Source organism: Alexandromys fortis, unplaced genomic scaffold, assembly GCF_014885135.2.
Source record: "Alexandromys fortis isolate MF-2015 unplaced genomic scaffold, M_Fortis_MF-2015_v1.1 scaffold_125, whole genome shotgun sequence".
Lineage (NCBI taxonomy): Eukaryota > Metazoa > Chordata > Mammalia > Rodentia > Cricetidae > Alexandromys > Alexandromys fortis.
In genome coordinates, this window is record NW_026068026.1 from 661121 (window position 1) to 682802 (window position 21682).

The 21682-nt window shown below is 54.9% G+C and overlaps 3 protein-coding genes and 1 long non-coding RNA gene across 16 annotated transcripts in view; 2 read left to right on the forward strand and 2 right to left on the reverse strand.

Moving 5' to 3' along the window:
* Positions 1–70: 70 nt before the first annotated feature.
* Arhgef25 (Rho guanine nucleotide exchange factor 25) lies at positions 71–8139 on the forward strand. Of its 3 annotated transcripts, none has more exons than XM_050163828.1 (16): positions 71–449; positions 703–817; positions 3027–3241; positions 3365–3460; positions 4216–4292; positions 4426–4492; positions 4672–4775; positions 5020–5089; positions 5195–5284; positions 5382–5474; positions 6030–6080; positions 6245–6322; positions 6510–6710; positions 6835–7015; positions 7278–7489; positions 7718–8139. In XM_050163828.1, the coding sequence occupies exons 1-16, from the start codon at positions 351–353 to the stop codon at positions 7823–7825; spliced, it is 1857 nt and encodes a 618-aa protein (XP_050019785.1). In that variant the 5' UTR covers positions 71–350; the 3' UTR covers positions 7826–8139. The 3 variants fall into 3 exon arrangements, with proteins under 3 accessions (XP_050019785.1, XP_050019786.1, XP_050019787.1); XM_050163829.1 differs by lacking the exon at positions 71–449 and adding an exon at positions 968–2080; XM_050163830.1 differs by lacking the exons at positions 71–449; positions 703–817 and adding an exon at positions 831–2080.
* LOC126514734 (uncharacterized) lies at positions 7978–10392 on the reverse strand. The gene is made up of 3 exons (XR_007595660.1): positions 10254–10392; positions 8663–8757; positions 7978–8113 (listed from the first exon to the last, which is right to left on the reverse strand). It is a non-coding gene; the product is annotated as an uncharacterized lncRNA (long non-coding RNA).
* Positions 10042–18903, forward strand: LOC126514727 (solute carrier family 26 member 10). Of its 4 annotated transcripts, XM_050163826.1 has the most exons (19): positions 10043–10430; positions 10865–10975; positions 11650–11807; positions 12012–12176; positions 12392–12544; positions 13164–13246; positions 13390–13537; positions 13636–13749; positions 15296–15373; positions 15463–15558; positions 15948–16054; positions 16158–16227; positions 16296–16412; positions 16533–16566; positions 16644–16726; positions 16814–16868; positions 16966–17072; positions 17453–17740; positions 18652–18903. In XM_050163826.1, exons 1-18 carry the CDS (start codon positions 10067–10069, stop codon positions 17489–17491), a joined length of 2082 nt encoding a protein of 693 aa, XP_050019783.1. In that variant the 5' UTR covers positions 10043–10066; the 3' UTR covers positions 17492–17740; positions 18652–18903. The 4 variants fall into 4 exon arrangements, with proteins under 4 accessions (XP_050019781.1, XP_050019782.1, XP_050019784.1 ...); XM_050163824.1 differs by having other exon boundaries at positions 10042–10430; positions 16966–17740; XM_050163825.1 differs by having other exon boundaries at positions 10042–10430; positions 16536–16566; positions 16966–17740.
* Positions 15323–21682, reverse strand: part of B4galnt1 (beta-1,4-N-acetyl-galactosaminyltransferase 1) — a 30464-nt gene continuing 24104 nt past the window's right edge. For 6 of the 8 annotated variants that reach the window (XM_050163836.1, XM_050163833.1, XM_050163832.1 and 3 more), the window contains 5 exons: positions 20275–20373; positions 19966–20156; positions 19342–19482; positions 18911–19151; positions 17695–18370 (listed from right to left, as the gene is read on the reverse strand). In XM_050163836.1, the coding sequence (XP_050019793.1) occupies positions 18153–18370; positions 18911–19151; positions 19342–19482; positions 19966–20156; positions 20275–20373 (890 nt within the window). In that variant the 3' untranslated portion in view covers positions 17695–18152. Of the gene's footprint in view, positions 15365–16288; positions 16395–16557; positions 16701–17694; positions 18371–18910; positions 19152–19341; positions 19483–19965; positions 20157–20274; positions 20374–21682 lie in introns of those variants that run through there. The other 2 variants (XR_007595659.1, XM_050163831.1) reach the window with 2 other exon arrangements.

The following is a 21682-nucleotide window of genomic DNA, read 5'->3' on the forward strand; positions in this document are numbered from 1 at the left end:
ATGGGGGAATGGGGAATCCTTGCGAGCCCACACAGTCCCTTTACCTCCGGGGACCCTGGAGAACAGGATGGAGCTAGTGCTGAGCGCTGCAATAACCCTGCAAAGCCCTAGGCCGCACTTCGATGGATGGAATCGGGACTAAGAGGGGTTTGTTTGTTGTTCAACTCCGTTTGTGGAGAAAAGAACATCCCTACCCCTTTTGCGAAGTTTGGCTGCGGTGGGAGCGGGGGCGGAGCCGGGCAGGGGGGCGGATTCAGCAGAAGCAACTCCCCGGACGCGCGCAGGCCTCAGAGCCCCCCAGCTTCCGTAGCCCCTCGGCCCTGAAACCTGAAGCAGGGTAGGGGTCCAGCATGAAGCCCCCGGACCGCCCCACCCCTGGCCGCACTGACCGGATACTGGGGGTCATGGGGGGCATGCTGCGCGCATGCGCCGTACCCGGGCAGGAGGGGGTAAGAAGGAGGGACCGCGGGTGGGGGGGGTCTTTAGGGGACTTTAGGAGAATTGCACTAAACGACTCAGTTTACCCGCATACAAAAGTTGTATGGAGCAGACGCAGGGATCCATAAGTTCAGTTATAAAGGCCATAGGCCAGGTTCATGTTGAACCTTTCAGAATAATGTGCTGTTTGACAGGCGGGAGAGGGGAAGGGGGAGGTCAAGGCAGTCTAGGAGGGGGTTCCTTACAGTGACTCTGTCCCCGCAGCCCCCGAAGAGAGATTCCTTAGGGCCTGGGAGTACCAAGACAGAGAGTGATTGTACCGAGGAGGATCAAAGAGGGGAGCGCGAACCTGAGGTCCGCGCTTGGGCTTTGCAGCCGGGTAAGAAGCTGGGCTTGGGTGGGGCACAGTTTGCCCTCCTGCGCAAAGTGGTGACTTCAAATAGATGCTGTTCATATTAACATAAAGGTCTGTACCTAATTTGCATGGGACCATTTAATCGCAGACACCACGCTTCTCTTCGCCTTCTAGCCCGATGTGTGTCCTCACTTCGGCGGGTCCCAAGCCCCCGAAGGCGGAGTGGAGTGTCCCCGCGCCCCACCCCTGGCCCTCGGCCAGCTCAGGCGCCTGGACTTCGCCTTAATTGGTGATTAGTTTTAGCTTGGAGTTCTGGGGCCTGGAGGAAAAGAAGGGTCGGGGGAGAGGGCGGCACCTGGCTTGTGTTCCTCACAAAGTGTTCCCCAAACACGCATGCCCTGCGTGGGGTGGGGGGGGGGGAGGAGACAGCCAGAACCCCAGAACGTTTCACACAAGCCAAGGCCCTATCTAGTGAATCCTTCATCTCAGAGGCCAAGGGGAGACCGAGGCAGACCCCACCTCCAGGCTTCTCGCCTAACCCAGCGCCCCGCAGTCGCAGCTGGGGTGCCAGAGGGAGCAGGATCGCGGGCGGGCGGGGGAGCCCAGGCAGGGAGGAGGGGTGGAGGTCTCGGGTCGTGGAGTGGGAGCTCGGTGGTGCCTGGGGGAGGGGGCTGGGGGAACGCGGGGGAGGCGGAGCTGGGCCCAGAGGCCCCTCCCCGCGGCTGCACCGCGGCCCGGCCTGTTATTCCGCTCGCCGCTCTGCCCGGACCCGCGCACCTCCAGTGGCTCCGGGAGTCGGCCCCCGCACCACCCCGCCCGGGCCTAGAGCCACCTCTAAGCCGGGGCCGGAGACGGAGCTGGAGCTGCTGTCGCATCCCGGCTGGGCCTCCCCTACTGTCCCTCCCTCTGGCTGGACATCTGGACCCTGGGCCCCGCACCGCCAGGGTTCCGGAAACCCTCCCCGCCCAACTCCGCGGCCCAGCCCCGCACGGCCCTCCCTCCAGACTCCCCTGCCCCGACTTCCGTCTACTCCAGGACCCCCGCTTCCCATCCCTTTCCTCCCCCCCTCCCCAAGCCTGGCCCCCGGTGGGAGGGAGGGGGGTGTGCGCCCTGCGCCGTCCCCGCCCCGCCCCCCGTGATTCCCCCTGCATGGCCGGCCCGGGTGGGAGGTGCGGGGGGGCCCGGGCGCCATGCGGGGGGGTCACAAAGGGGGTCGCTGTGCCTGTCCCCGTGTGATTCGAAAAGTGCTGGCAAAATGCGGCTGCTGCTTCGCCCAGGGGGGACGTGGTGAGTGCGAGGTCTTGGGGGGCAGCGTTGAGTTGCGGGGGTGACTTGAGCTGGGGTTTGGGGCATCTGCTTGCTCCGGCCCTAGGGATTTAGGGATGGAACCTGTACGTGCGTTTTCCAGGAAAGTGATTTAACAGAGACTATCTAAGGCCCTTTCTACTAGGTTTCTACTCATTCAAGTTGAGGAAGGGTCCGAGGACTCATCTCTTTCCTATAATCAGCAGGCTAAGAGGAAAACATTCTCTCACGGTCTTCTTAGGTCCAGAACCAAGTATTTACCCTCAAATCACTTGGCTGAAAAGTCTGCAGAAAAGAGAGCAGAGGAATGACGAACTGGGGGTGGGTGGGTAACTGTCTGTAAGCTTTATAAGAACTCGGGCTGCAGCTCTTCGCAGTTGTTGGCCAAAGATAACCCTGCTGTGCTATCCTCTCTGCCCCCTCTGTTGCGTGTATGCGTGTGCTGGAAAGGTGGGCTGTTCAAAAAAAAAAAAAAAAAAAAGAATTATATAGTAATCACTTCAGTTGGAGGAGGAGGGGCCTGGGGGTGGCAGACAGCTGAGCTCTTTTGTCCTCACCCCTCTCTGGGAGAATGGTCTGTACCTATTGGAAGGGGGAGTGTTGTAGGAAGGCAGATGGCTACCCCCGAGTCTCCAGTATCTGCCCAGATGGCTGCCCCCACCCCCATATCTGTGCTATGCTCAGGGTATGGGGACCTCCACATGGAAGTGGGGGAGTACAGGCCCTGAAGCCAGGTGTTTACTGTTCTTCCACCCCAGCCTGCCTTGCAAAGATTTCTCTCCCAGCAATTCAAATGAGGGTTGGCAAAAGAGGGGACCCTGGAAGGCAGGGTCTGAACATCACGGAGGTCAGGCTGGAAGTTCCCCTAGCACCCTAAGGCTGGAGCTGGGGTGATGTCCATCAACTGCTGTCTTTTTCCTCCCACTAGAATCCTATTCCATTGCGGGTAGTGAGGGGAGCAGATCAGTGTCCGCTGCCTCGGGTCTAGCTGTCCCGTCTGGCCCCAGCTCTGGCCTCAGCTCTCACCCCTGTTCTCCAGTCCCCCCTGGGCCAGTAAGTGGCCTGAGGAAATGGTTGGATCATTCCAAACATTGTCTCAGTGTGGAAACTGAGGCAGACAGTGGTCAAACGGGACAATATGAGGTGAGCAGGGAATGCCACGGAAGCAGGGCGATCAAGAATGACCCTGGGAAAGAGGGCAGCAGGTTGGGGTCACTGGGGAGCCCGCCTACTGTTCATGACCTCAGGAACTCTGTCTGGCCTTAGAACTGGATGCCGGAACCAACGCTAGCCACAGGAGAAGGGTTGCCAGAGCTAACCTTGTTGACTACGTTGTTGGAGGGTCCTGGGGACAAGACACAGGTATGAAGAAATAGAACGAGGCACGGGGCATGCACCTGTTCAGGGCCAACTTCAACTACATTCAAGTTCCGGGCCCTCCTGGGCTACATGAGATCATGTTTCAAAGCTAATCAAACAACAGCTGGAGACATGGCTCAGTGGTTAAGCACACTACTCTTCCTGAAGACCCAAGTTTAGGGCCTAGCACCTGCGTGACTCACAAGGACCTGTATCTCCAAACCCAAAGGAAACAGCACCCTCTTCTGGTCTCTGTGGGTACCAACACACAGTGATACCCCCAAAACCTATATAATAATAATAATAACTAATAATAATAATATCTTAAACCAGGTATGGTAACCCACACCTTTAATCCCAGCTCTCAGGAGTGCATCTCTGTAGGTTCAAGGCCAACCTGGTTTATATAGTGAGTTTCAAGACAGCCAGAGCTATTTAAAAGAGACCCTGTCTCAAAACACAAATCTTTTTTTTGTTTTTTGTTTTTCGAGACAGGGTTTCTCTGAGGTTTTGGAGCCTGTCCTGGAACTAGCTCTTGTAGACCAGGCTGGTCTCGAACTCACAGAGATCCGCCTGCCTCTGCCTCCCGAGTGCTGGAATTAAAGGCGTGCGCCACCACCGCCCGGCAAAACACAAATCTTTAAAATAAAAAACAAACAAACAAGCAAAAAAAAAACCAATGAATGAATATAGATCTGAGAAGGCTCTCCTCACTGAGAAAGTATTCCTTTTTGCCCTGGGATGCCTTTGCTTTCCAGGCACCTGAAGAGGAGACTTTGTCTCAAGCCCCCCAGAATGAGGAAGAACAGAAGAGGGTAGCCCTGGAAAGGAGTATGTAAGTCCACAGCGCGCTCCAGTTGCTGAACGCCCATAGAGCCCTCACATTTACAGCACCTCAGAGGGTGGCTCGACTAAGCAGGTCTCCATTCTTAAGTGACGGCGTCCTCGTATTGCCTTGTACCCCCTAGGTTTGTCCTGAGCGAGCTGGTAGAAACAGAAAAAATGTATGTGGATGACTTGGGACAAATTGTAGAGGTAGTTCTCTTTTCTCCTTCCCAGCCACGGCCCACTTGCTCTTTCCCTCTGTCTGGGGCTATTTTCAAGAGATGGTACCTCTGTACCACCTTCCTGGCACCCTGTACTTCTGGACTTTGTGTTAGGGCCACCCGGAGCCCAGGTCACGTGCTCATAGTACCATCTCATCCTTCCTACAGGGTTACATGGCTACCATGGCTACTCAGGGGGTCCCGGAGAGTCTCCGAGGTCGTGACAGGATTGTGTTTGGAAACATTCAGCAGATCTATGAGTGGCACCGAGAGTGAGTGCTGGAGCCCTGAGCCGGGTGCTGGAGCCCTGAGCCGGGTGCTGGGGAAGGGCCCTCATCTGGTAATCTCTCTGTCCTAGATTCTGAATCAGAACCATGGGTCCACTGGGACTCAAGGAGCCTTTGGAGTTCTGTAGGGGGGCGTGACCAGGGCTTGTAACTGGAGATCTGGGATGTGTAAGGAGGCAGAGGGGTTCGAGGAGGGTTTGATGTGTTGCCCGTCTCCCAACTCTTCCAGCTATTTCCTGCAGGAGCTGCAGCAGTGTCTGAAAGATCCTGATTGGCTGGCTCAGCTGTTCATCAAACATGTGAGGCTGGGCCCTAGTAGGGAAAGGGCTTGTGATGGGTCTGGGCTCAGTGGAGATGTGGCCTCTTTTGTTATACTCTGCTTTCTTCGACGTTATCCCTGTTAGGAGCGCCGGCTGCATATGTATGTGGTCTACTGTCAGAATAAGCCCAAGTCAGAGCATGTGGTGTCAGAATTTGGGGACAGCTACTTTGAGGTCAGTGGGTGAGGTGTCTTGTGGGGGGAGACACAAAGCATAGAGTCAGCATAAACAGGCTTTTCAGGCTACATAACTGACCTGTCCTTGTCTCCAGGAGATCAGGCAGCAGCTGGGACACCGTCTGCAGCTCAATGACCTCCTCATTAAACCTGTGCAGCGAATTATGAAATACCAGCTGTTGCTCAAGGTCAGGACCACCCTAGTCCCTGGTGACACTGCCAGCTGGGCAGGACCACCCTAGTCCCTGGGGACATGGCCGACTGGGCAGGACCACCCTTCTCCCTGCGGACACGTCTGGCTGGGCAGGACCACCCTAGTCCCTGGGGACTCAGCCGGCTGGGCAGGACCACCCTTCTCCCTGGGGACACAGCCGGCTGACTGGGCAGGACCCCCTTCTCCCTGGGGACATGGCTGGCTGGGCAGGACCACCTTCTCCCTGGGGACACAGCCGGCTGACTGGGCAGGACCCCCTTCTCCCTGGGGACATGGCTGGCTGGGCAGGACCACCTTCTCCCTGGGGACATGGCCGGCTGGGCAGGACCACCTTCTCCCTGGGGACATGGCCAGCTGGGCAGGACCACCTTCTCCCTGGGCACACGGCCAGCTGGGACGGGTCATTCCCCAGTCATCTTCGGGGTTCTGGATCCTCTACAGAGTTGTCCCTCGTGCCCTGGGTATTCGAAACAAGCACTTCCGTGGACGTGCTCACAGCCTCCCTAAGCGCCTCCCCTTTATGTCCTAGGATTTTCTGAAGTATTACAGCAGGGCTGGGATGGATACTGAGGAGCTGGAGGTGAGGTTCCCAGGACACCTGCCCACCTTGTCCTCTTAGTCTTGTGGGTACCTCGGTCTCTGAGCGGCTCGGGGATGTCTGGTTTTTAGGGAGAGGCCCCTGGGGTGGTGATGTGTGGAGAGACCTCTTTGCCAGTAATGACGCCACTCTTCCCTGTATCCCAGCAAGCTGTGGAGGTCATGTGCTTCGTGCCCAAGCGCTGTGACGACATGATGTCGCTGGGGAGACTGCGGGGATTCGAGGTATGGGAACAGGGCTGGAAACTGCAGTTCTTGGGCTCAGGTCTTAGAACTCTGGATCCTTATAAGGAATTACCTTCTGAGCAGCTCCACCGGGGTTAGTTGGGAGTGTGGGGGTGGGGAGGGAGAAGCTGATGCTCTTTTCAAACCCTTCTTGTGCTTTCTCAGAGGCTATGTCCTTTGGTTCCAGGGAAAACTGACGGCTCAGGGGAAGCTCTTGGGCCAGGACACATTTTTGGTGACAGAGCCTGAGTCTGGGGGTCTGCTTTCTTCCCGGGGTCGTGAGAGACGTGTCTTCCTGTTTGAGCAAATCATCATCTTCAGTGAGGCACTGGGAGGAGGAGGTCGAGGTGGCACACAGCCTGGCTATGTGTACAAGAGCAGCATCAAGGTGGGGAGGGCCATCAGGAAGGGAGCAGGCTGGGACAGGGTGAGGGAGGCCTCACGATGTCTGACTCTATGGGTTAGTGGAGGGGCCTGCAGAATCTGAGGACTGTGTCTGTTCGCAACTTCAGGTGAGCTGTCTAGGACTGGAGGGCAACCTCCAAGGCAACCCTTGCCGGTTTGCGCTGACCTCTAGGGGGCCAGAAGGTGGGATCCAGCGCTATGTTCTGCAGGCTTCAGACCCTGCAGTCAGTCAGGCCTGGATCAAGCAAGTGGCCCAGATCCTGGAAAGCCAGCGTGACTTTCTCAATGGTGAAGCTCCCATCATCCCTTTGCAGTAGGCTCACAAAGCCTTTTGACCTCCGGAACCCTCCTCCCCCCTGGACCAAATCCCAACCCTTGGTTCTTTGTGCCTGGCACTTCTCCCTCCTCCATCCACCCAGCATCCTCTAAAAAGTCCCAAGCATCTTACATTGGCTAACTTAGGAGGGCAGGCATATGGGAGGAAGGGAGAAGAAGCAGAGGGCTTAACCCGTCTCTCCTGTAATACATCTCTGTTCTTTGCCTTGCCCAGCATTGCAGTCACCCATTGAGTACCAGAGACGGGAGAGCCAGACCAACAGCCTGGGGCGGTCAGGAGGGCCTGGGGTAGGGAGCCCTGGGAGGATACGGCCTGGAGACCTGGCCCAGGTCAGCATGCACACACCCATCAATGGCTCCCTCCCTTCCCTGCTGCTTTTGCCCAAAGGGGAAGTGCCCAGAGCACCCTTACCCCTGGATATACAGGTATGAGGAAGAGTTTACTACTAGGGTACAAGGGAGGGCCTTTGTTCCCCCACCGTCTCCTTCCTTCCGCCACTTTCCTTTTGTGTGACTTTGCTACTTTCCATCCTTAACTTCTTCACTTTAATTCTGGGGCAAGAGGAGGGTGGCCTGGCTAGGGCTTTACCTGGAAAGAGGGGTGAGGGTAGACTGGTGGCCTCTGTTGATCTTCTGGCTTGAATCTTCCTGCAGGCTCTCAGTGACACCCCCCAGACTCCTCGCCACCCTCCAGCCCTTCCGGCTCTGAGCACCCCTCCCTGTCAGGCCAGGCTGGCAAAGCTGGATGAAGATGAGTTATAGTGATGAAGGCCTTGGGCATGGTGCTGATTCGGCCACTGGTTCCTCGAGGAACTGGAGGACAGTCCTGGCAATGTGCCAGAGACCTTTCTTCCTGCTGTGTGGGGGATGGGCAAAGCTGGGAGAGCTCAACACGGAGGGGCCTACCTAGAGCTGCGAGGCCTCCGCTCTGCACAAGGAACTCCACGCATGCGTCCCTCAGATGGAGGATATGTAGGGGCTTGGAGGGGGGGCTCGGGCTGGGGCCAGATAGAAATGATTGGTTTCGTTGTGATTTTGTTTTCCAGTTTCCTGTGAATAAAAGTTTTGTTACATCACTAGGCTGCAGTCTTGGTGGTGGGGAGACAGAGAGGCTGCAGTGGGAACGGATTGGTGAAGTACCCTTAGGGGAGGTCTGTAAGAAAGGCAGAGCCAGGACCCTCAGTCCCAGCACTCGGAGGCAGAGGCAGGCAGATGTCTGTGAGTTCGAGGCCAGCCTGGTCTACAGAGTGAGACCCTGTCTCAAACATACAAATAACGAAACAAGAGGATAGAAGGTCAGAAGAGCCTCTGTCCTTGTCTCCCACCTGCAATTAGTTACAGCATCTCCCAGTCCACACCTGGGGTTTAGGGAAAACTCTGAAGTTCTCTTAATGTATTCTCCCCTTTATTTGGTCCTTCTGGGTTCTAGATTTATTCTTTGGTTCAAACTCAACCAGAAGGCTCACTTCCTACTACCCTCCCCCAACATCTAAATACTAGTATATAAAATATCCAGTGTAAAAATAAATAATAGATGATAGATAGATAGATAGATAGATAGATAGATAGATAGATAGATAGATAAATTGTTCAGGGTACCTTTGTCTGAGGCTTCAATGTCCTGCCGAAGACTGGGAAGGTGGAGAGGATTGGAGTCTCCTTCTCCCTCTTTGGGGGAAGGGGGAAGGTCCACACTGAATAGAAATGGAGTCTTTAAGCCCAGCGCTAAGAGTGGAGCGCTGAAGAGGTCTTCACCCCTCCCAACTCCTGGCACAGCCTCTGGGACAGAGACAGCCAAGGGTACAGAGACCCAGATGGCTTCTGGGTCCCTATGTATCTGTGTCCACTGTGTCCACCGGTCCCCTGGGCTCAGTCACGTGAGCTGGGGCTTCCTCAGCAGACAATAGATTGCTGGGGTGGGAGGGTGTGGAGATGCTGGAGCCTCCCCATGGGTCCCAGGCCCCTTTGGCTGACAATGAGGGGAGGGATCTATAAGGGGGGGGGACAGGACGTGAGGCCCAGATAAGATTTCTGGGGAACAATAGGAGGAATTGAAGAGGAGAGGCCCACCCTCTCTGTACCCCACCCTGGGCTTTGGGGTCAGGGACTGGGGGAGTCAGACTGATGGGGGACGCTGAACTGTCTTTGAATCGGGAGGGATGACAGAAAACAGCAGGAATTGGGGGCTCCGAACTTTTGTGTCTCTTCTGAGACCACAGGGGTGCATGGGTGGGTGCATGGCCCCTTTGTGCTCCTGGGACAGCCAGGCCCACCAGTGCCAGCTGCAATGGCGCAGTCAAAGCAGCTGGGGACAGCCATGCGAGCAGCAAGTGCCATGCCCTTAATTTAAACATGTACTGTGGAATGCCTGCTTTGAGAATAAACCTGGATGTAAGGAACGGTATCTCAGGGCTTTGCTGCACCTAAGAGACAACATAAACATTTCTTTCTGGTTCATTATTTCCCCTAAACCAGGTCCAGCCACCCTAGCAGAGAGCTGGGTGGTTCCGTCTCTGTCCTTGCTCACTGAATATTGGCTTATAAAACCTGCTTTCTCGTTGTAAAACCCGCTCCTTAGGGTCAGTTTGCCATATGAGGAAAGGGATTTGGGTGGGGAATTCCAACTGGCGATGAACATCGTATTCCAGCCGTGCGAGTGTGCAGGGGCTCAGGAAAGACCGTTGACCCAAAGGAACCAGCTAGCCTTGCTCAAAGTGCCGGAGTGGAAAGGGTCCTGCTGAAGAGGACCACTGGAAGTGGCTTTGGGTCTCTTATCTCTCTACAGTTCCTCAGGGCAGGCCCCCAGGCTTCCAGGCAGTCAGATCCGGCTAAGGATGTCTGAGGAGGCGCCTAACATAGGGACTTTTTCCACCCAAGCCTGACCCAAGGAGGTACTCCAGAAAGTACCCTCTACAGGTCCGGATTGGACCCTGCTTTGTGGAGGCGGGCTCAGGACTAGCGGGGGTGGGGTGGGGGGCGCAGAAGGGTATTTAAGACCGGGAGATGCTGCAGGGGACCAAGGACAAAATGAGTGGATCACTTGTCTCTGGGACCTGCTCAGGTCCGGAAGAGGTTTCTGACCTGAAGTCTCCGCTGAGTTCTAGGTTCAGGGAACCTCTCACCCACGCTCGGTTCCAGGAGCTTTACGGAGGCGCAGAAGAGCCGGAAGTACCAGCCGAGCCCCGCTTACCCTGGCTGTGCGGGTTGTGGAGGAGGCGAGCTGGCTGCTGTTCAGGGCCGGGGGCGTGGCGCGTGCTGCAGGCACGGCTGCCTCCGCTGCGCTGGCTGCCCCATTACCGCTGGCGAGCGTGGCTGCTAGGAGATGCAGTGGCTGGAGTGACCGTGGGCGTTGTGCACGTGCCCCAGGGTGAGAGGCCCCAACTACAGCCTATTGGGGTTCCAAGCTATGGGGAGCTGAGAATTGAGCAGTGAGGTGGTGGGTTAGTATCCCTGCTGGGTCAGAGGGGGAATTTGAGAGTAGAACTGTGGGACTCCATCATATTCCCACCCCTACCCGTCCTCATCTGTGCAATCCTGTGAGACATCTTGGACTCTGTTCCGCCTCAGAGAACTGGAGAGAGGCACAAAGCCTGCCACCCAGGACGTGGGCAAGGATCTGTGACCTTGTTGGCCTCACGACCTCCCACTGAGGCCCATTAACCTCTCAGTTCCCTCGGGTGTCCTGATTTATACTGTCCAATGGCCAGTCCAAGAGTGTGGGAAAGGGCAGTACCTGGAGGCTATAGACGCCCCCCCCCCGCGCCACCGCCCGCTACACATACTTTTTCTTCTTCCCCTTAGGCATGGCTTTTGCCCTCCTGACCTCTGTGCCCCCCGTGTTTGGACTCTACACTTCTTTCTTTCCGGTCCTCATCTACAGTTTGCTGGGCACTGGGAGACACCTGTCCACTGGTGAGTGGCCAGACATGACTTCTCTTTAAGATGAAAATAGTCAGAGGTTTGAAGCTGCGGGGGGAGAGGGGAGGGCAGGGTCTCACTGTACAGTCTTAGCTGGTCTGAGGCTCCCTAGAGACCAGGTGATTTCGAACTCAGAGATCTGCCTGCCTCTGCCTCCCTCTGGTTGGTATTAAAGGCGTGAGCCAAACATACCTTGGCAAGACTGCCACTTGAAAGCTTTGGGGCGCTGTTCCCCCTGCCACCTTCCCTCACCTACTTGCCGCCATCCCTCTTTGGATATCCCCATCCCATTCCCAGCCTCTTTGCACAAACTCTGTGACTCCCACTTCCCCCCCCCCCATTCCAAGCTTGCTGGAGTGGATACAGAGGCAAGAGTTTACACGAATCTCCTCGTCCCTGTGAAATTTGGTTATATTTGGCCTTGAAGGAAAAGAAGTGCACAGTCCGCTGAGAGCCTGCAGAGGGGGCACTTTTGCCGAGGGGCACACTTTTCTTTCCTGCCTACTGGTTCCCGGCCCATGTACCAGCCCATGACCCCAAGATCTTCACCTTCTAAGAGAGTGGATCAGACAGCAGCACCCTAGGCTGTAGAACTGCGGGACTCTGCGCGGCTGCTCTGCCCCAGGCTGCACCACTGCTTATCTCTGCGTCTGACCCCACTGCTGCAGGAACCTTCGCAGTCCTCAGTCTCATGACCGGCTCTGTTGTTGAGCGGCTGGTGCCCGATCCCCTCGCGGGGAACCTCAGTGAAATTGAAAGGGAGCAATTGGAAGCTCGGAGAGTTGGGGCGGCAGCGGCTGTGGCCTTCGGGAGTGGGGCGCTGATGGTAAGGGAGGACTCAATGCTGACCCTAAGGGATGGATCCACCGGAGAGAATCAGAAACAACAATTGGGCCTGAGGGTGGGGGATGAGGGAAAGAATAGGAACACGCCTCGGGTTCAGGTCCCGCGTGGCGGATGTGCAGTGGGGGAGCTGGCTGGTCTGTTGGCGATCGCACACCGCTCCCCTCCCACTCTACCTTCTCCACAGCTAGCGATGTTCGCTCTACAGCTTGGGATCCTGTCTACCTTTTTATCTGAGCCTGTGGTTAAGGCGCTAACCAGCGGGGCCGCGCTACACGTGCTGGTGTCCCAGCTACCAAGCCTCTTGGGTTTGTCTCTCCCACGCCAGATCGGCTGCTTTTCTCTCTTCAAGGTGGGAGTGGAAAAAGAGTCACGGGAAAGGGACAACTTGAAAGGGGAGGCGTGGAGGGTGGAAAAATGGCATTCAGCGGGAAAAGAGTGTCAGGAACCACGGTGCTGCGTGAGGGCGCTGGGGAGAAGAGCTGCTCGGCTCTAGCGGGTTGGTGTTGAATCCGGCAGAGCCGATTAACACTGGTACCCAGTCCTGCTCGTGGTCCCTTCCTGCAGACGCTGGCTGTGGTGCTCACCGCCCTGGCCCGGAGCAGTCCTGCAGAACTGACCATCTCAGCGCTCAGTCTGGCGTTGCTAGTGCCGGTCAAGGAACTGAACGTGAGATTCCGGGACAGGCTACCCACTCCGATCCCAGGAGAAGTTGTCATGGTGAGGGCCATCCTAGGTCCTTGCCCCCTGCTGTGTCCCCCACTTACCCGGCCAGCAGGATCTAGAGGCTGCCGCCCCCTTGTGGAATACACAGAAGTTACACAAGCAAGACGTTCTGTTGACACTTGGACTTTCCAAGAGTTTTCTAGACCAATTGACCCACCAGAACTGCTTGCCTGTATACAGTTCCTCTCCCCCGGTCGAGTTCGCTCCGGGCCTCTTTGCACTCTCTCTGTTCTCCTCACTGGCCTCTCGCTGTGATCCACTGTATCTCCCTTTCACTGCCCACCCAGATAACTCTCTTCCTGTGTAAATAATGTCATCGCTCTCCACAGGTATCTCAGATAGACTTAGAACGGCTCAAGTGGATCTTTTGTGTCCATCTCTCCCAAAGGACCTCCTCTTAGCTCCTTTGTCTCCCTATCTCTCCGGCAAACACTACCCCCCTTCCTTCGCTGTAGGTGAGACAGAGATGATAGGCATCCATTCCGAACATTCTGTGGCCTCACCAGCTAAGACCACCCAGACCCACACTGGGATTCTCCTTCAGGCTGAGGTTCTTCTAGACTCTGCCAAAGGCCCCGTCTCTTTCTAGGCTCTACTGTGCTGTTTTCCTTAGGTGCTTCTGGCCTCTGTGCTGTGTTTTGCCTCTTCCCTGGACACAAGATACAACGTCCAGGTAGTTGGAGTATTGCCTGGAGGGTAAGAGAGAGAAAAGACACCTCTTCCTCCCCCCACCTCTCCCACAGACACCCTCCCTTGTCCTGCCCAATTCCAGTTGCTTCTCCTACTCAGTTTTCCCGTAACAACCAACCCATCCTTAGCATGGCTCCTTCCCTCTCTAGGTTCCCCCAGCCGCTCTTCCCCGCCCTGGACGAGCTGCCCAGGATACTGGCCGACTCGCTACCCATTGCCTTGGTTACTTTTGCCGTGTCCACCTCCCTGGCCTCCATCTATGCAGACAAGTACAGCTACACAATTGACCCCAACCAGGTGTGACCCTGGATGCCAGCCTTTTCCAGGAGCGACCCCTTAGCCGTATCCTTCCATGCCCATGCATTTTTCCTCCTGACTTCATGGTGTCCTTGTAGGAGCTCTTCGCCCATGGTGTCTCCAACCTCATCTCTTCTCTCTTCTCTTGCTTTCCCAACTCGGCCACACTGGCTACAACCAGCTTATTAGTGGATGCTGGTGGGAACACACAGGTAAGAGGGACCCCTTGGGTGAGAGGAAAAGATGGGATTTTCAGGTAGGGATGACCACAGAAGGTGGGGAAACAGGCAGACACCCCAATAGATCCATATATTAGAGGGTGGGAGTGAGAGGAGGGATTATAAGGAGGAGGATTAGACAATAATGAAGTTCCACGGGGACCTCTGCAGGCTGGAAGCACTGACAAAGGCTATGGTTCCTCAGATTAATTAACAAACTACATGCCTCAAGGTGGGGGGGGGCACGCATTTGATCCCAGCACTCGGGAGGCAGAGGCAGGCGGATCTCTGTGAGTTCGAGGCCAGCCTGGTTGGTCCAGAGCTGTTACACAGAGAAACCCTGTCTCAAAAAAAACAATATATGGGGTGACTTCAATTCTCAGCAACCACATGATGGCTCACAACCATCTGTAATGAGATTTGGTGCCCTCTTCTGGCCCATGGCATACAATGCAGAGAGAACACTGAAGACATAAGTAAATGCAGTTTTTAAAAAAACCTATGTATGTGTGTGTACATATATGTGTGCATGTATATAAACACATGTATATGTATACATATATGTATGTGTGTGTGTGTTGTATCACATAGCCAGAATTCTAGAAACTAGGAAGGCTGACTGAATCAGGGGGACCTGGGCTTCAAGGCTGTCTTGGGTACACAGAGACTTTCAAAATGAAACTACTATGCTGGGTGGGGAGATGGCTCAGTGGATAAAGTGCATGCTTCACCACAGAAGCATGAGGGCAGGAGTTCAAATCCCCAGCTCCATGGCGACCCGTCCTGAAGACAGCCAGGGGATGGGGTGCCCTGAGCATCAATGAGCTCTGGGTTCAACTGAGAGACCCTGCCTCAGTGTGGCAGAGGAGTTACAGAGGAAGACACCAGTGTCGCTGTCTACAAGAACCGGGACACAGGTGTGTTGTCCTTACACACACACACCCCTATAAATGTAGGATATAAAACTCTGACATTTTCAATAAGGACCCCTAAAAAAGAAAGAAATATTGCCCCTCGTGATTCTTGCCCTAGTTTTTTTGTTTTCCATGATTACTTGTTGGTTCCTAAGCAGATGACTAGCCTGCTTGTCATCAGCACCAAGAGGACCTTTTATTTTATTTTATTTTATTTTGCGAGACAGGGTTTCTCTGTGGCTTTGGAGCCTGTCCTGGAACTAGCTCTGTAGACCAGGCTGGTCTCGAACTCACAGAGATCTGTCTGCCTCTGCCTCCCGAGTGCTGGGATTAAAGGCATGCGCCACCATTACCCGGCAAGAGGACCTTTTAAGATGGAGATGCGCTTCAATAGTGTGAGGCCAACCTGCACACATCTGGGAGCAATCGGCAAATGACAGGCATTTAGCTGGGGGGGAGGAGCTCAGTGTGACTGGCAGAACATCAAGAGGGTAGTGAGCAGGGCCTGTGTGTGGGAGGAGGGAGAGGTCTGAGGGACGCGAGACAGGCTGGGCAGGGAGACCGGCTCCCACACAGGTGGGGATGGAGGTTTCCCTTCCTCCCTTCTCGGCTTTCTTTCCCTGCAGCTGGCCGGCCTCTTCTCCTGCGTAGTTGTCCTGGCAGTGCTGTTGTGGCTGGGGCCCTTCTTCTACTATCTGCCCAAGGTAGGGAGGAAAAGAGACACCATGTGCTTGAGTGGAGCTGGCTGAGCTCCAGAGCCTTTGGACAAAGGCCTCTTCTTCTCTCTCTCAAGGCTGTCCTGGCTTGCATCAATATCTCCAGCATGCGCCAGATGTTCTTCCAGATGCAGGAGCTGCCACAGCTATGGCGCATCAGCCGCGTGGACTTTGTGAGACATGGCATTACCCCGGCATCCCCGGCTTCTGCCTGGGCCCAAAGCTGATCATCCTGGTCTAAGTTCTTTAACCCATGCAACACACAGACCTCATGCATATGTTAGAGAAAAGGAAAAGGACCCGAGTGTTTGGGGGCACTTTTTTGATGGTTCTGAAGATTAGACCCAGAACCCCATGAATATTAGCAGAGCTCCCTACCACTGTACTGTGCCCCCAGTCCAGACCTCCTGACTCACGCAGGGTCTGACATTATTATATTTGGTGTGTATACTCTTAAGCCTCTCCCTCTGCCATGCCTCCTTTCTCCTGAGTCATCCTTACTCATGTTTGTCCATGAGCCTGTGTTTCTTCTGGGAAATCCACCCATACCCATATCCTTCAGGCTGTGTGGATGGTCACATGGGTGGCAGTGGTGACCCTGAATGTGGACCTGGGCCTGGCTGTGGGCGTGGTCGTCTCTATGATGACAGTGGTCTGCCGCACTCAGAGGTGAGCGTAGAGATGGGTAGAGTTGAAATGAGGGGAGGAAGCTAGGTACTCTGGGGGTGACTACCGCCAAAGGCTGGGACTCTGACTCTAGCTTCTTCCCTAGGGTGCAGTGCCTGGCACTTGGATTGGCTGAGGGGACCGAGCTCTACAGGCCACTGAGAGAGAGCCATAAGGTGGGCAGGTAGCAACCAAAGAAGGCAGGACTGATTCACAGGACGCTCCTGACTCTCTTACCCTTCAGCTCCTCCAGGTTCCGGGTCTCTGCATCCTGAGCTATCCAACACCACTCTACTTCGCAACCCGTGGGCAGTTCCGCCACATCTTGGAGTGGCGTCTGGGGCTTGGAGAAAGAGGCAAGGTGAGGACTTCGGTCAAGGGGGAGTGTGGACCCTCTAGGGTTGGGAGCCTAGTATGTCTTGAGATTGCAAGTTGGTGCCTGTGACTTGGAGGTGGTGACATTGTTTTTCTCTGTTTATAGCAGGCTCCAAAGCTGGGTAGTCTACCTGACAAAGGTGAGACGGGATGAGAAGAGGGAGCTTTGGCCGTGAGCCACCAGGTGTCTGGATGCTCCTGCTTTCTTCCATCCCAGGTGCTGAGCCCATCAGAGTGGTGGTCCTGGACTTCAGCGGCATCAGCTTTGCGGATGCTGCAGGGGCCAGGGAAGTGGTACAGGTAAGGGAACAGGGAAGCTAAGGAAAAGCTCCCTTCATGCCACGCATGCCCTTGATTTGGGGTTTAACCCCTGTCTGGTTCCTGCAGCTCACCAGGCGATGCCAGGATGCTGGGATCTGTCTCCTCTTGGCTCAGTGCAATGGTGTGTGACATGAAGGATGGGGGGAGGGGGGAGGACTGTGACTGGACACTTGTGGAAGGGATTGGGGGCCCGAGCACTTGACACCTTTCCCACACAGCTTTGGTGCTGGAGACCTTGACCCGGGCAGGACTCCTGGAGAGAATGACCCCAGAACAACTCTTTGTGAGTGTCCAGGATGCAGCCGCACATGCGCTGGAGAGACTGGTGAGGCAGGAGCCAGGAGGTGCTGGGCTGGGGAGGGATGTGGAGAAGGGATGGAGGAAGCTCAAGAGGGAAGCAGGGAGAATCTGACTTGCATTGAAGGGGGGGCGTACCCTTAATCCTCCAGCACACAGAGGCAGGATGATTTCTATGAGTTTGGGGCTAGCCTGCTCTACACAGGGAGTTCTAGAACAGCCAGGGATACATAGAAAGAATTTGTCTTGAAAAACAAACAAACAAACAAACAAGTTAGGGAGTGTGGGCACCCTTCACCAATGGTGAAGACTAAGGTCTCCAAAGGGCTGAGATGCTTCCAGCGCACTGAGTCTCAGAGATGGACGGCTGTAACAAATATTTCTCAACTGTCTCTTTTCTTCCCCTAGAAGCCCACTGGCCCAAAGATTTGTACAGTGTGGGTCTAACCAAGGTCACTTGGAGTATGAGAGGTCCCAACAGTCTGTGTGTGGAAGGCCACGGCCCCTGAGCCCCCACCCCAATACAACCAATAAAATGAAGCCAAGAGTGTCTGCAGCCCATCAAGTGTCTGCCTTTGCAACTCTCCAGTCCCCCTCCCAAGCCCACCCCACACCCAAAGTACTGCAGACACAAGGAAAATGGTGTTCACCATGTGTTCTCCAGCTCCACACAACGGTCACAGTGCTCCCTGTGGGGTATGTTGAAGCTGGGACACATGGTGCTGGATCCAGAGCTGGGGTGGGGGTGCGTGTCCCTGGGGTTGCACATTGGGAGTTTCCCTGCCCCCTCAGGAGGTGAGAGTTGTTTCCACTTGAGGGTCTCAGAGTCCTTCTGGGCTCTTTGGCACTTGGAAAGTGAATCCCCCCATTTCCTGCCCCATTGGAATGGGGTTGGGGAAGGACTTGGCACTGGCTGTGGGAAAGGTTATGGCTCCATCAGGCCTCTGGTCACTCACAGAAAGGAAGGGTTGTCACCAGGACAAACCCCTGTTAGGGATCAGGTTGATGGACAGGGGGTCAGGGGTCAGGAGTTGGAGGGGTTGTTGGGAATTCCTGGCAGGGACCAGGAGGCAGGCCCAGCCTGACAGTGGGAAGGCCCAATCAGCTGTCACTCAGCGGTCATGCACTGTAGCCTGTGCTTGAAGAAGAGCAGACGATGTTTGGCCACCTGACTCTGGTCCAGCGATCCCGGGTAACGGTAGCGGGCATAAGTGTCTGCCTGCGTATCCTTTGACACCCACGGCAGTTTCACCTTCGAGGCGTGATCCACGACAATATCAGAGCAGGAGCCAACACGAAGGGAACCAAGTCCGTCCAGGAAGAATTCTGGGGTGAGGGTGGGAGAGCACACGGTTAAGTCTTCGGAGGGTGTAAAAAGCCAGCTCCTAGGGAGAACCGAATTGCCCAGCTCAGAGGGTGGCTGGGCAAAAACTCGGTTGCTAAGGACGCTTTAGCGGCTTTCGGTCTCTTGAACTCATGTATAAAGTGGGGTTCATTTTAATAAAGACTGGATTCATTCCTCTGAGTAAGTCTGGACCTAGGGAAGCAGCCAGAGAGAAGGGTGACCTTGGCAGTGGAAAGTAAGTTCAGTGCTTACTTTCCCACAGGGATCAGCTGCTGTGTTGTCTAAGGTGTACACGGGACGTCAGGCAGAGGAGGAAGTTTCGAGGTTTTTTTTTTTTTAAGCTCAGGTGCAGGTGCAGACTCCGGTAACACAGCCCCCCCCCCCTCACCGCAACTGTTCCAGCATTCACCGGGAGGGGGGAGGGGAGTGGGGAGTGGGTGCTGCAGAGTGGCAGCTTGGCGCGCCCGGCCAGAGCTGCACCGGGTCCTTCCCAGGCCTCGCCAGGAGGCGGCGCCACTCACCCAGATGTGCCACCCGGTTGAGGCGCGGGTCAAAGCCCACCTCGCGCACTTTGTCCGTGCGCGCCAGGAAGAAGTTGACCACGCCGTCGGTGACCACGCAGTTTGGGAAGCCAAGGAGCTCGTGGTGGAAACCACGTTTATGCCGAAGGCAGTCCCCAAGGCCTGGGGCGCCCGGCTCCACAGTCAGCAGCTGCCGGTAGGTGGTAGAGAAACCCGAGATCTCCCGCACCGCGCCCCCAACCTGCCGGGGGTGAGAGGATGCTCCAATGAGAGTCAGGTCCCCCAGAGTTAGGTGCTTCCTATCAGCGCCGCCGCCCCGCCCCGCCCTCGCCCTGTAGGCGTCAGCACCACAGGACCCAGGACTGTCCCCCAGGCTGGCTTCACCCGAGGACGCACCGCGCTTCCACCCCCCGTTCCGCGCCCCTCCCTACCAGGTCCAGGGGCGTTCTCTCCAGCACGTTCACAAGCTTCTCCAGCCGCGTGCGCGCCGTGAAGACGAAGTCGTCATCCACCCACAGCACGTATTTGGTGGTTACTTGGGATACCGCCAGGTTCCGACCTGCGAACCAGCCCTAGGAGAGTTGTATTATGCTTGGGGAGTCTGTAGAAGCAGGGAAACTCTGCCGTCTTTCTTCCTCTCCCCTGACCCTCGAAACAGCCTGTACCCTTCTCTAGACTTTTGAGTACTTACGCATGACTGGAGGAAATTAAGTTGTTTTTTTTTTTAAACATAACAAAACAAAACAAAAAAACTAGCCCGCAGGTTCCCACCACTCTTTAAAGATCTTGAATCTTTTGGAGGAAGGATCTTGAAATACATTTAATTTCATGCGTGCATCTACCAATTTATTCTATTATTATAGGTAACAGCACCATTTCAAGAATGCAGAACGAACGAGCTAGCCAAAATTCCAGATCCGGGATCTCTTACAATAGGCACACACTTGTTTCTGAGGCAGGTGGTCCTCAATCACTACCCTGCAAGCTGCAGACTGAGGGCACGCCCCCTTCCCAGAGTCCTCTGGTGCCCGGGTTCAGCTCCGCAGGCAGCGCACCTTGCCGAAGGGCATGAAATAGTGCTCCACGTGGGGGTCGCTAATGCGCTCCGGTTTGTCGCTGTCGTCAGCGATGATTATGGTAACGGTGGGGTAAAAGCGACGAATGCTGGCAATGAGTGTCCGTAGACGCTCATAACGAAGAAAGGTCTTGGTGGCGATGGTAACCAGAGCACTGATGTTGTACTGGGCTGAAAGCAAGATGCAGGGTTGGGTGCAGAAAGGGAGGGGGGAGTGGGGGAGAGAAACGGGAAAGCAGCCCCTCCCAGGGCTAACCCTACTTTACTTCCCTAATCCCGCGAGCCTCACCTCCCTCGCGTACATATGAAGGTGGGTACAGCCGGGGTTGGGGAGGATATCTTATGCGGATGGTGAAGGCAGCTTCATGTCCCTTGGTGGAGAACCGGACTGGGAAGAAAGGACGTGGAATTGGACCCTTAAGGCTAGAAGAACATTCTCTTTTCAGCAAACCAATATTTAAATCCCTATTCTGTGTTCTGCCTTTCCAGACCTTGGTAGGCACGAACATACAGTTCTGACTTCTGTGGAACCTGTGTTTTGCTGTTCTGTGGTGATGGGAATTGAATTTAGAGCCTAACACATGCTCCAAAGCACTCTGCCACCAAGTTCACATCTCCAGCCCTATTTTTCTTCCACGGGATGACCTCTGTCTCTTGAATAAGATTACAGGTGTTATCACCACAGTGTCTCCTAATAAGACATCCTATAGAGTTCTGCACCATGCTGGGGACTGACCCCACAGTCTTGTGCACGCCAGACAAGCACACTACCCAATGAGACTGAGCTACACATCTGGCCAGAAGTTGACAGTTTAGGAGATGGAACAAAGGCAATGGAACTTCTCTTCTTTCCTTCCTTCCTCCCGTTCTTTCTTTTTCCTTTTTTTCCCCGTTTGGCTTCTTGAAAGGGCTGGGTCCTGCTTATGAAGCCCGGACTAGCTCGGTACTTGCTGCACAGCCCAGGCTGCCTTCAACACTGAGGCAATTCTCTTACCTGCCTCCGATCCCAGAGGGTTGGCATTATAGGTGAGCATTACCATGTCTAGCAAAAGCTAACTGTTTAAAAGGTAATCTTTACTAAAATTTTCTACACGCAATATATTGTGGGGGCGGGGGCACATGGGTGTGTGTAGCCTAGGCTATCCTTGAACTTTCTACCTTCCTACCGTAGCTTCCCAAGCAGTAAGACTACAGGCATGGACCACTATACTTGACTCTGTGCTACACAGCTTTAAATTCTTTCTGTCAATTGGTGTGGTGGCACACACCTGTGATCCTGGAACTTGGGAGGTAGAAGCTCGAGGACCGGGAGTCAAAGTCGGCTGAATAATGAGTTTGAGGCCAGCCAAAGCTATGTGAAATGAGATGGCTTCAAAAACAAAACAAAACAATTGAAAATGTGTTCTAAATTGGTGAAGCCATTTAATCAGTGTGATAATGCCATTCCATAAATTTCTAGTGCAGGAAGTGAGAGGCACCGAAAAGTAAAATGCCCATATTGTGCAATGGTAACACTAGAGGATGTAACCATCCTGGTTTAGGTTAAGTAAACAAGAAAGTCTAATGCGGCAGTAATGGCATTAGGTAGAAATCGAGGTCAGGAAAACTGCCTTAAGGAAAGTGGAGTCATTTGAGCAAATGTCCAGAAGGAGCCAGTGGGGGGGGGGAGGGGGGAATCTCGGGGAAGAAAGTTCTAG